The 14,467-nt window shown below is 33.3% G+C and overlaps 1 protein-coding gene across 1 annotated transcript; it reads left to right on the top strand.

Moving 5' to 3' along the window:
- Window positions 1-3,434: 3,434 nt before the first annotated feature.
- Smp_151150 (arabinogalactan-protein, putative) lies at window positions 3,435-10,891 on the top strand (the record flags this gene model as incomplete). The annotated part of the gene is made up of 4 exons (XM_018790435.1): window positions 3,435-3,590; window positions 4,644-5,420; window positions 6,236-6,348; window positions 10,306-10,891. The coding sequence occupies 4 exons, from the start codon at window positions 3,435-3,437 to the stop codon at window positions 10,889-10,891; spliced, it is 1,632 nt and encodes a 543-aa protein (XP_018646343.1).
- Window positions 10,892-14,467: the final 3,576 nt, after the last annotated feature.

Below are 14,467 nucleotides of genomic sequence, written 5' to 3'. Positions count from 1 at the left end.
TGAGAGGAGATTTGAAGGTCATGTCGTATTAAGCCAATCAAATTCATCTCTACTCGCCTTCTCCAAATTTTTACCTACCCAAAATTATATAGTTATAGGACCAGTGAGTAGAAGTGAGATAAATTCAATACTATAATCCCCTTCATTCTAAATGTTGTCCTACAAATTTATCAGAGTTTTCATATATTATCTTTCCAATCAACATCATTGGGATTTGAGTTGAAACTATTCGATCTAATTTAGACGAATGTTCTTATATATCATTGGGATTGTTGTGAAAATTTGTTTTTATCAACTATACTCGTCTATAATCCAATTAAATTATCTTCGTTTCCACATATAATATATGTATATTCTGAAAATAATCATCACAGAATTTATACCAGTTTACAGGCATGATCAGCTTGGTATGAATAGTGACATTAAATGTAGAGAACAAACATGTGATATAGGATTATTTTAAGTTTACTATTTCAAGAAATGTTTAGGTAGTACATTTATGACATGTATTACTGCAATGAAATGAATCGGCCAGGAACTTTTCATTTCTTTTATGTGGGCATCCTGTTGATGTATGAACAATGCATTTAAGGTCATTTTCTGAACCATAACGAATTGATTATAAACACCAACAACAAGAGAAACCAAAAAAGAAGGAGAAATCACAGAAGGACAAAAGCAATAATTACTACGATAGATCAGTCAGGTCTGCCATAATGTGTCTGCCAGATTATTTTATGATGTACTGTTCGTGTTAGATATTATTCAAATTGGTTAAAGTTACAAGGGACGGTGTTAGTGTGAAGTAACAGCGGATAAGGAGGTTTATCTAGAAAATTCAGTAATAAAAGCGTCTGAACTTTCAAATTTCTTATAATCTCACTTGTGGAATAAGATATACGAGTGTGGTAAATTATTCCAGAGACTGGAAAATTGACTGTTAAATGTAATTCGTATAGAGAGATGATTTAGAATGGGTTTGTTTCACTAATGATATGGAGTTACTGATGCTGTAACTAGTAGTTTCTGCATATTGAATTACTTTACTGAATGTAGAGGATAGTTTATTAGGTGTTTTGAAGGAGAAAGATTAGACTTAGTTTGAGTCTCCTCCTTCATAAAGAGACGAGCCCAAGTTTAATACATCTGGACTTATAATTTAAGGTACAGTCAGTCCCAAGAATGCGAAGTGTAAATCGTCTCTAAACGGATTTCATCCTTAATTTATTCTTTATGTGAACACTATTAAGAATAGACGTGCGGTGTTCTTGGAGTGGTCGAACTCATACTTTATCAAAATACGTGAGTCGTTATGGAGGTTTCGAAATATATAACCCATAAGACGTTGAAACCTGGAGGTCTGTTTCGAGACCTGTCCTATAAAGGACAAATTGCAGGAGTACCTAAGTCCACTACTGTATGTAGCTTAGATAACACATTGCCACTTATGGTAGGATCTAAGTTGAGTGATATATTACCGAAGCATATCTATGCACATTTAGCCGTGTTAAGCTCTAACTGCCATCTTGAGCAGCAGCGCGCTACCTCGTTAAGCTCCATGCTGATGCAATTTTGCATATTGTTCAGTTTATTAGGAGAAAAGCAATACACTACTTTAAGATCATCTTCATACAGAAGGGGATTACTCTCACAAAAACATTCACAAATATCACTGACAAAAACTAAAATGAGCAAACGGTCTAGGACACTACCTTGATTTACACCAATTCTGACAGGGACAGCGTTCGACAAGGAAGAATTAATTTTAACTATTTGATATCAGTGTCTGGGGAGTTGACCAAGCCAAACAAACAGAAGGTTTCGGACCCCGTAAGAAGCGAGTTTGTCTGTAAGAAGTTGGTGGTTAACCATATCGAAAGCTTTTTAAGTGTCAAAGTATAACACTAAGACAAGGTACCCGCGATTACGTTGAGTAAAGGCTAAATTAAAGAAATCAAAATGGCAGATCATACAAGGTAAATCTCTAAGATATCCATTTTGAGAGTCATTGATAACTTTTTCAGTAAGCAAGTAGTCGGAGAGTTCGTCACCAACAATTTTTTCTATAATCATAAAGATAACTGGGGATTGGTAAAACAAGAACCACATTCCCACGATCGAAGAACATATGGAACTCAAAACAACTCTCAACTAACTTCAAAGTCACAATCTTCAATACGAATGTCAACACAGTCAGTCCTACTGTACAGAGCTGAAATGTGGAGAACTACTACATCCATCGTCAAGAAGGTACAAGTATTTATAAATAGTTGTCTACGCAAAATACTCAACATTCATTGACCGGATACCATCAGCAACAGCCTTCTGTGGGAGAGGACAAACCAGCTTCCAGCTGAAGAGGAAATTAGGAAAAGACGTTGGAAGTGGATCGGACATACATTGAGGAAATCGCCAAACTGCATCACGAGGCAAGCACTAACTTTGAATGTTGAAGGAAAGAGGAAAATAGGAAGGCTGAAGAAGACATTACGTCGGGAAATAGAAGCAGATATGAAAAGGATGAATGTTAACTGGAAAGAACTAGAAAGGATTGTGCAGGACAGTGTTGGATGGAGAGTGCTGGTGTTTGGTCTATGCTCCTACACGAGTGGTAACTGGCCTAAGTAAAGTGAAAAACTCAATCTACTTTCAATTAGTAAGTAGTATGGTATGTCACCGAGAAAATCTATCAAGATTGAATAACCAAGAATAATTAGAAATCTACTGAAGCACTATTTCTCCAGTAACACTTCTAATGTTACAGCTCATCCCTAACTCAGATAAAAGAGTAGTAAAGAGTACAGTCTTTGCAATATAATACCGTAAAAATAACGCTGTCATAAAACACTAACCTTAAAAAACAACATACATCATCGAAATTTTACCGTGGGAGTTTTAGGATTTTCAATTTGAAAAATTAAGGACGCATGGTGGAGGAATCTTAGATAATTCGGGAACATCGATGCGGGCGAATCTTATGATGATCAGATAAACAGATAATATAGGTACGTGACTTTGATATTGACAGACAGTTTTTTTGAGTTCCATATGTACTCCAACTGTAGGAATGCTGCCCTTACTCTGCCAATCCTCGCCTTTACGTCTGCACCAGATGTTCGTTATGTTCATAACTTACCAACAGAATTTTAAACGCTGTACCATTCATTCAAGATAATGTTGATAACAAGTATATTTGTAACAAAAACAATTAAAGCGCCTTCTGTTATTTGTTTCATTGTAACAATTTTTAATTCTTTTTGTACCCCTTCAATTTTACAATTCATGATGACTTGAACAATAACAATCTGATAATAACTCAAATCTCGAAGAGTTCTTCATTTTCTGTAAGATTGTTGATAATCATTAATGAGAGAGATAAGTAAAAATACTACTGAAACACAAGGTTATTTTACTTTCATTTCATTACTATTCACATGGATAAACAATTTATTTTAACGTTATTTAACACTTTTATTTTTGAACTTGACACAAAAAAGTGTTTTGGGATACTTAAAAAATCTTCCCAGAATGTTAAGTTTACCACTAAGTCTGAAAATGCTCTTTGCTTCTGTACATTTTTTGAACTGAAAGTAAAATTTATGTTATTAATCCGTTCCTTTTTCATTACCGTTCAGGGCGCATGAATTAGCAAATTCTATGGTTCTGGGCAGACATCATCAAGCATAAAAACGGAAAACTTATCATCACTTCAACGTCAACGTAATTCGATCCAAGAAAGTAAAAAACGAAGTTAATGTGAACACCGATAAATAGTTTCATCAGATTCGATTTTTAAACACATTATTCTGTACTGAAAAATAACACACTGATTATGAAAAGTGTCTAACTAATTGCAATTAATGATTAAAAATTACGTAACAATCTTGTTTATTTATTTTATCATTAGGATTGTGGTGTATGCTACTTATGTCTGTCGGCATAAGTAGTATGTAACACCAGTCGGAATTGCAAACCCTGACACAGAAGGCTAAGAGGATCAATTTGAAGAGAATGGAAATGCAAATAGAGAGGAATTGCAAATAAGAAGAGTCATACAGACTATGAAAGACAAATGATAGAAATTTGAAAATGAAGTATTCAATGTATGATTCTCATATTTTATGGAGACTTTCTGTAATTTCTTACTGTAATGAATCGGTGGTAACAGGTGTAGGTAAGTTATTACGTATGTAAGTAACTATCATATAACTTGTCTGATAGTCTGGTAAATGTACTCATCATTGTTTTGTCAACATATTTCAATTTTAAATGCATACAATAATTTATTCAAACAAAATGTATTAAAATTTCATAAAACTCCAATCAGTATATTCGGTATAGGCTTTAAACAGCATGAAATATTCTCCAGAATATTGAACAATTGAATAACGATCAATAGTTCATCGCATAGTACAGAAATGTTTATGAGGCGATTATCTAGTTAAATATTTGATAAAAGAATAATTTGATTTGATAGTTATAATCATAATGAAAAAGATATATATATATATATATATATATATATATATATATGAAAATAAATATCAGTGAAAGATATAAAATTAGCAAGAATGAATTGGGTCTTAACTGTCTTACAGATAATAATACTAGGTTTCTCTCTGTTTCCTTACTGTTCCTTACAGTCTTATATATCAGACAATGGTCAGAATCCTGACTATGTTACAGTTGTTCTACCAAAATTCAAGGGACAGATTGAAAAAAAGTCCGAATACGTAACTCAGTTAAAACAGAGAACAACATTCAACACTGACGGAGATGATGATAATTCTGGAAAACATTCGATAAATAACCGAGGTTATGAAGACCTTTTCAGGAGACCCGATTTAAATGATTTTAGCAGCAATGACGATTATGAAAATAATGGTGACCAATCCGATGTTAGGGAAAAAAATCAAGATTATTCGGAATCCGGTTATATAGACGAAGAGACAACAAAATATGAAAAACAGACTCAAAAACAAAGCGGAACTAGTCAGGTATTTAAACATATACCTAAAAATAGTATAACGAAATATGCTGAAATTGATAGACCACGCAGTTTCAATAACAAAGAAGTTTTAAATAATGATGCTTTTGCCTCCAAAGATTACAGTAACACCGATTTAAGTCAGCTATTCGATAAATATGCTGAAGATACTGATCGAAATTCCAATGCAAAGTTTGATTTGAAGAATTATGATGTCGATATGGACAAATTGTTTAGAGAAAACATAAAAACCAGTAAAGGAGAGAATATATACTATGGTGATGAAGTACAAAGTAACCATCAGAAGGAAAATCACCGGATGAACAATAATAATCGGAGAATGGATTCACTGCCCAATAGAAAACGTCCGCCAACTTTACAGCAATATAAAAATATTTACGAAGTTCGTAAAAGAGAGAAATTGAACTATCATGTAAATAATGGGTGAAATGACAACAATAACGAGATGTTTGAGAATTGCTTCAAGCGTTTTTACTAAAATCAAAATAATTAATACCAACCAATCAAATTATTCAAAAACAGTCATGTGCAATAATGACATCATTATTAAGAGATTATGCTAACTTTCAAAATGTAATCACAGTTTTCGAATGTCCATCTTCTTTGTCTAAAACAGTGATATGAAATGAATTACATTAAATAGATTTTACAACTTTTCTCGAGTATATTTTCAGTGCCATAAGCTTTTCATCCTGTTATAATTAGGATATTTTCAGTCATGGCCTAACAACTTCATCATTTGCTTGTTTTTCCTTGGACATTTGACTTAGATCTCTGCCTGTCGAATCTCATAGCACATTTTATGTAATACAATCTGTCTGTTATCTAATATAAGAAAGTATACTGATGGCTTGACTTAGTAAATCCTTATTTAAACAATCAAACGCCTGATAGTTCGTAAGCGGTGTGAATTCCAATAGAAATGTAACTAACAAAATATTTTGGCCGATATTACATGGGGACCTATTCAGAATGAATTTACTGAATGTAATCGGTAAGAATACTTAGAGTCAAGCTTCACAACCACTACCACTGATTTGCGAAAAATATCTACATATTTCAGCAAAGCGAAATACACCTGAAGATTGAAGTCTAAATCACTTAGCACCCGGTAACTTTAAACATTCCTTGGCAGATGATCTGCGGCAGAATTAGATAAGGCAGACCAGTGGATTATTAAATGGAAAACTGTATGAGTTAATCTTGATCAGTCATGGCTTTTTGAAGATAATCTTTTGGCCAGATGATATTGTATACAATGCACAGAGATATTCAACTGAATATCTTGATGAAGACTTATCAAAGTTGATCTATAGAGCTTTCTATGCACTGAAGTACAGGTACGATGATGGTTAATGTTCATACTGCTGCATATTTAGAACCACATTTTCTATAGTTTCAGACAACGATCAGTTGGTGGGGGGTTAGCACATAGAACACCGTGTATCAGTATCAGATTTCGGACACTGTCAGTCATAACACATTGGAAACAATAATGATGTAATGTTACCCGTAAGTTGTGCCCATTGAAATCCACCTAACCTGTCCCAGTCCACCAGGATTTTAGATTCTAAGTATTATATAAACCATATCCATTCATATAGATAAACTTTGCGCATATATCCGTATGATGTTGGTACGATCACTTTCTTTGCCCTATTTATTTAATCAATCGAATGACCCATCCCCAAAATGTACTTTTGTTTTTCACATTTTTTCTCATTCTTCATCTCTTATACTTTTATGATCAGTGTTACTAATTGACCGGTTGACTGATACTTTCATTCCTTATAATATTCACTATTTTATGTTACACAATTTGTTTCAATAATCCTAATTCCGTTCTAGGCAATTAATCTGTCTATCTTTGGTCAATTATTCTGTAGTCAACTGATAATTTGTTTCGGTTTATTTGATAGAACTTTCAACTTTATGACTGACATATTCATTTAAATTCTTGAATAACATTTTTATTTAGTCATTATTATCTTTATAAGTACCCTTAAAATGTATACACACTATCAATTAACTCATAATCATACTGTTGGTGTTAACATTGTATCTATGAGGGGACCCTAAATGAAATAAAAATATTTATGCAGTCAATTTATAGTTTAAATGTTCTGATGTGAATTGTATGATATTTGCCCTGTTAATTTATCACGTGACTAAGCCGCCAATCAGAACACTACTATATGATCTTGCCACTGTGCCAAACCAATGGAGCGCTAACCAGTACGAGCAGCCTGGAGTATATATATATATATAATTTTTTTAATCTGGTTGGCGTTTTTTCAGCGAGGTTTTTTTGGTGGGATGAAGTTGTCGATCCCACTTTTTCTTCGTTCGGATATAACAAGAATATCTTATTTGTTTAACTTCATATGCACAACATGACCTTCAGGAATGGTGATTTTTAGTTTTACATTCAATGAATAGTACTTAAGAAATGTAATTATAACGTTTTATCGCATAAATTCTCCATATACATGTTTGTATAAGTATATTTTCCTGAGTAGTAACTAAATTATGAAGGATAATTTTGTAATACCGCCATTAATCTCAGTGATTTAAAATAGTCTATATTATAGCCTCAGACCTAGAATGTGGGATACGTGACCCTGCTTCGTACCTGAAATCTTTAGTGTATAAGTAGGCCCCCAGTAACCAATCAACCAATAAATAAATAAAATGAATGTTACTATTCACTCAACAGAACAAATGTCTCAATATTGGGGTCATTTAATGATCAACATTTCGCATCGTTTGGAAATGTATTACACTAGTAAGTTCAGAAGTTTAAGGAAGACTCAAAGTTTTTGTTAGAGTAAAATCACAGTCATATAGCTTTTAGGAATAATATTTTAACTAAACTTTAGTATGGATTGTCGTCACAGAGACTGCTATGCTAACTCATTAGGCTGTAGTTATTTGTGACGTCTTCCATGATCGATATATTTGAGTTATCCAATACCTTTGGTTATTTTTCCGCTTATTTAGTAGGCGAGTACAGTATATATGAGTGTAAGTTTTATTAGAGATTCCATTTTAAGAATATCGAGTTATCCTCAGCTGCTGACTCGTCAGCTAGGACTTCCCGGGATACCGGAGGGAAAATATAAATATGATGATAGTTAGAAGTTCTGAAATCTTTAAACTAAATTATACTCTTATATGCAAAATTCGTTCACGTAGTGCACGGAAAAATCTCTGAGAAGTGCTAGATATCGCAAAGAAGTTGAAAATTGGAAACGTGAAGGTAACTTCAGTCGTTTATCTTTTTTGTGGATTTCATATGGTAGTCAAATCATGTAATGTGTAAAAGTTTAATACAAATATAGGTTATGTAAATGAAAATAAAAAAGAAGATATCATTCATGATAATCGACCATTGAATGATTACAAATGTTAAGCTGTTGAGTCATTGGTTTCAAGTCAAATCTGTCACTAACATTCAAAAACGACCAGACATCTTAAAGAACTGGAACTCAAAGTGTACTTTTGTATTTAGTTATATCTTTCAGAATGTAAGGGTTTTAGAAAGAATCACTCCACAGAACAATTTCTCGCTGTGGTACTTCGAGGTCAGTTTTCCAAATCTTAATGTAGGGTTCGTTTATCCTTTATGTTAACAGGTACTTACTACTTACTTATGTCAGTTACCCCTCGTAGAGGGGAATAGTCCCCTCACCAGCATTGTCCATCCAACCCTGTCCTGGACAATCCTTTCCATTTGTTTCTGGTTGCTATTTATCCTTTTGATGTCTGCTTCCAATTCTCGACGCAGTGTGTTTTATTGGCCCTCCTCTTTTTCGTTTCCCTTCAGGGTTCCAAGTTAGCACTTGGTGATTTCCTCAATGTATGTCCTATCCACGTCCAACGTCTTTTCTTAACTTCCTCTTCATCTGGAAGCTGATTCGTTTGATTTACATTACCGTTATATTAGATTTATGAGTTATGTGATTTTAATAAATAAAGTTTTAGCAAACACAATTTTCTAAATACATTTTCGGATTGAAACATAATTAGTTTTGGCGCATTCTATCCCAACAAATAAAGGAGGGAATGACCAGAGTCATTTTAATTTATTTTATACACAATATGACTGTATAGTATATCAGTCTACAACTGCATTTTTGTTGCAAAATATAACTAATCAACATTACTTACATGAGACAGATTATGTCTTTCCATGATCTAGCATTTATTTCTTAGACATATCAATATCTTAACAGCTTCAAGAGAGTAACCTATACACACGAGTATTCTGTCTTTTGGCAATACTGCATTCCCTGAAATAATTGATTCAATGGTAAATCTATTAATAGAGATCAATCTAACAGGACAGTTGATGAAAAATAAAAGTTCATATATATCTTGAAGAGACAATCAATCTTAGACAAGATTATCAAGGAGGATCGAGTTTATGCTTATGAAATAATTCTAAAAAGCTTACTTCCGTTTGTATTAAACGTTAACAGTACTATCCACAGCGATAACTAACTAAACAATCACAAATAAACCATTTACCTTCAAGAAAATAACCGTCCATTAGTTATTAATTCTATGAAAACAATCAACCAGGTCTGTTGGGAGATATCAACTCACTGAAGACATTGGTGAATGGTTGCTCTATTTCGTGGATTGGTTGAAGTTAGACATTAACACCTTTGGATGCTTACCAGCTCAGTGGTCTATCAGTTAAGTGCTTTGGTGCGAGACTGGGTTCGAATCTCGTGAGGCGAGATCGTGGATTCGCACTGCTGAGGAGTCCCACAATAGGACAAAACGGCCGTCCAGTGCTTCCAGGTTTTCCATGGTAGTCTAGCTTCAATTGACTCATGTTCTCAACTATATAAAATCCTATTAATTGTTCAGTTAGCAACACAGTAAAAACTCAATAAATTTCATGGTATTTATCGATTTAAGTAAAATTAAAAAAACAAAAAGAAAATGTTTGCTGATGAAGATTTCAGACATTATATTATTAAGTGCAACACAACAATTTAATGATTTTAATTATTATCCATCAAAATCATGTAATTATCATTATAACTATATAAGAAGGAAGTAATCAAGTATTTATTCAATAAACTATGTTTGTTTATAATAATGTACTACATTTATTTTGTTTAAATTGATACTATGTATTATACAAGCTTATTGATCCTATTCTATCTAATTTGGATTTATTATACAGTACAGGGAAAAGTTTACACTACAACATCCAAAAGGCTTTTACCATATTATTATTATATGAATTATTATAAACCCTATTATTATTATTTGAATCATAGATTAAGTAGTTCTGATTATTCATTGAATAGTTATCTTCAATCTTACCAATATCATACATATTCTCAACGACCATATTCTAAAAAGAATTATCTAATTATTCCTGGAATTGATAAGTTTAAAACTATTGAAAGTGAAACATTGAAACATATAAAAGAATTTACTGAAATTACTACTGAACATAAGAAATATGATAACGTTTTACCTTTATCTAATTTTGATGGTGATCATATTGATAATGATAAAAGTCAACTTGAACTAAACAAATTTATTGATCCAAATCAGGAGAGTGGTACTGATTATAATTTCGATTTATCTAATGGAAATAAACCAATAGAAACTTTATCAAATGGAAATTTGAATGAAACAAACAATCAGAAACAAGCAAACAATAGTGATATGTTATTACATAAATATTCTTATAAAGAACAAAATAAAATAGCTGCTAATAACAAAAAACCGTATTTGTCAAAGAAAGTTGAAACTCACTCGAATGAGGAATTTCTATACAATAGACAGTTAATTAAAAGTCGTCAATCTTCACGTTATATTATTCTTCGTCCACGGAAAAAAAAGAAGTTATATTGATGATTTTTAAGAAACATATTCATTGACCAATGTTATTATCATAGAATGTTGAATTTTGGATGGGCACTTGATGTGTAGTAGTGAGAGTGATTATTGAGTTTAGACAAACAGCCAATCAACCTACTGATTAGTAAATATGTGATTTCATTTATTGTTATCGATTTCTACCCCGGATTCACTGAGTGTGACTGCTGGTAACTGTGTTGAATAAAGTATTATCTACTGTTAATCCGGTTCTCTATTCTGGGTTGTGAAGCCTGGATCTGAAATAATGTGAATAGTCTCATTATCGTATCAACGTATTATCTTGCTGTACCTTAGAATGAGAAAAATATTTTAAATCAAGCGTTCTACCAGAACCTATTACTGCTTTGACAAATCTCTCGTAAGAATTTAAACTGCCTACACGGAAATACATACATGAATCAATACGAGCTGAGATCAGCTGAATACACTTTAAGAAAGGCTGTGAAATTCTTTTAAAGTATACACTGACATCTCTCTTTTCTCATGTGAATACAATGCTATTAATCTATATGCTCCATCTTCTGATCTAATGAAAATGAATGAAATTACCAACATTAAAAAAGTTGTTGTTGGCTTAAATGTGAAGTTTCCATTGTTGTTCCGGACAACTCCTACTTCAAATAGAATGCAACACCCTCATAAGCACCTACCTGGGGGAGAAATAACAAACATACTATAATGGTTGCTCGAAATTTAAACTGCCTCTTTATCATTTCACTGGGCTAGAAGCAAACCTTTAACTTGTTAGTCTGAAATAATTAATCTTGTGTGTGTAACCAAAGCTGTATTCGCCACTGAACAAACGACATTCTGCGATGATAATTTACAGAATATAGTTGACCTATACTTTCGAAAAAACAGTAGACTTGTGCTATTCTATTTTTGTTTATATTGGTTCCGTTCAAAGTCATCAGTCCAATCGAAGATTCACTAGATGACTAGTTAAACTTTGTGCTTCGATCGCGAAAAACACCGGGTATTGATAATTTCATTGGAAACTATAGTATTTCTTATGATAGTTAGTAACAACATGCATTTTAAACCCAGAGAGGGTCATAAGGGAGGTGGTTTTTAGTAATAAAATGGTGAACATAGACTGTATTAAATGTGCTCTCAGTTGGCTGTTTTTCTGTTTTACTATATCTTGATTACATTTATAAGCGAAGATGGATAGTGGCTAGCAATGAAGTCCAGGACGCACGTTTCGTCCTATTTGGGACTCATCGGCTGGATGTGCCTGCATCTCTGAGTTGATGTTCACTCTGGGACTGGAACGCAGTACCGTTCGCTTCAAACGCCTTCGCGTTATCCACTTAGCTACTGAGTCCTGATAGCCACCTGCACATCAACTCCGAGATGTAGGTGTATCCAGCTGATGAGTCCCAAATAGGACGAAACGCGCTTCAAACTGGATTCCACTGCTAACCACTATCCATCTTTGTTTACAAAGCTTGTGACCTTAGGCAATATCGAGGCAGTCCGCACAGAATGCACATATTCCAACAAGAGAGTGACCAATTTCAGTCCTAAATAACAATGGGAAGATACAAGTATACAACACCAAGTGAACTTGATTACATTTGTTTGTATTTTTTATTGACGAATAGAACTTACGTAATCTGATATGCTGCACTTTTGATCCACGACTATATGTAGTCATATTCACATGAATATGCTTTCAGATTTCTTTTAAAAGACAGTAATTAAATTTAATCATTTAAAGTGACACTATTCCTAATGTCCGTTTTACTACTTACGTAATAATAAGTAATTAGAAATGTAAATAAAAAATGGAATCTTGTTTGATTGACTAAGTAGTCGCCTATTTTCATCAAATTGGAAAGACAATGACGACATCTTCATCAAGACTAGGGTATGTTTCTCCAAATATCCCACACATAATATATTGGACAAGCTATTGGTTGTGGATGTCGACTGTTTTCCTATGCTCGTATGGCGGATGGATTATTCACCGTAAGCAGATGATCAGTAACTCATAACCATGATTTACTGAGCGTTGTTCATGAATAAGATCCATGGTTCCGTCGTTTGACAAAAGATCAAATGAAGAGAATTCACCCTTTACTGCTGTCGGGAGCTGCAGCGTTTGTAGTGATCGAAAGTAGCAGTAGTAGTAGTAATCGAAATACCACTCTACTATTTAGTGGCATAGGATGCGTCAGTGAAGGCAATGTCAGTAACCTTTGGACTCCTAGCCCGCGAGACATCTGATAGGTGGTTCTTAGACCTTTTCTATGATAATGTTTTGTTTCGGAAGCTTCATTAGTGATGACAGACCTGTCACTAGCAATGCTCCTAGTGCAAGCTTCCTGGCTACCTACCATATTTTGTTCAAAGTTCACATTATGCAAAATTTAGGTGGTGAGTAAGGAAAATATCATTTAATCTGCTTCTGTGATGTGGCTACTGGTTCCACAGAATATAGCACGAATTGTTGGAGGAGGCCTCCAAGAAAGTGGCTATCCGTAACAAGAAGACGTGAAAGGTCTTCCAGTTTTCTTGAGGCTGAATGAAGTTTTCGAGAAATTGTTTTTATGTTTATATTGTGATAATCACTGATCAACCATATGGTAACTTAGAACTAATGTTTCTTTTACTCATTTATTATAAATGAAAAAGTAATGCAAATGTAAAACAATAGCACCTAGGTTTCTAAACTATGCTCACAGATCTCAGATTGTCGATGGTTATCATTATTCATGTGACATTTATTGTCACATAATGGTATCCAGGTGGCCAATTTGACACAATTAAGCTGTTCCACAGTGAACGTTCATCACTTAACATAATTCACATGATTTCGTAAAATATTGTCACTGGTATTGAATTTGGTATTTCCGGAAACGAAAATTAAATATAGGATTGTAACTAAACAGTTCGACCTTCACACTAAACGAATGCACTTTCTTCTTACAAACGTGAAAAAATAACGGTAGATAAAGCAGTGATTATAATATTATTGATAATAGTATTGGTGTTAATTTAACTATCAACAACGATGAGCTTTAGGCTATAATCCCTCATCACTAACCAATGTTTACGAATCCGATTTCATAAAAGGCATAAAATAGGTGAAGTTGATCTACATGATTATTTGTATTTAATCCACCGTAGTCAGTTTTACACAGTATTTATTCATTCATGATTAGCAATGTTCGTTTACAAGTTGACCTATTCCCTATTTTTATCAGGTAAATCATTATCATCATCTCACATTTAAATTCTACCACACCTTGTGAAGGTTTACGAAACATTTCATTTTACGCAATTGGAATATATTCTTATCACTTAACTCAATTCACTGTAGTTTAGTGATTGCAAGCAACTTCTTTACACTTAAGTCATATGATTATGTCATTTCTCATATTGGTTACATCCATCTACTTTTCTGTGTATTCTACTTTTTTTGATGGAAGATTCATAGAGAAAACAAATCAAATAATCAAAAGAACCTATTGTGTCATTGAATAAAAATAAAGGGAATCCATACTAGTATGGGGCTCCTTAGCAGTGAGCATCCACAATCCT

The sequence above is a fragment of the Schistosoma mansoni genome, assembly GCF_000237925.1.
Source record: "Schistosoma mansoni, WGS project CABG00000000 data, supercontig 0113, strain Puerto Rico, whole genome shotgun sequence".
NCBI classification, from domain to species: Eukaryota; Metazoa; Platyhelminthes; class Trematoda; order Strigeidida; family Schistosomatidae; genus Schistosoma; species Schistosoma mansoni.
Note: the sequence above shows the minus strand (reverse complement) of the source record. Positions and strands in the feature narration are given on the sequence as shown.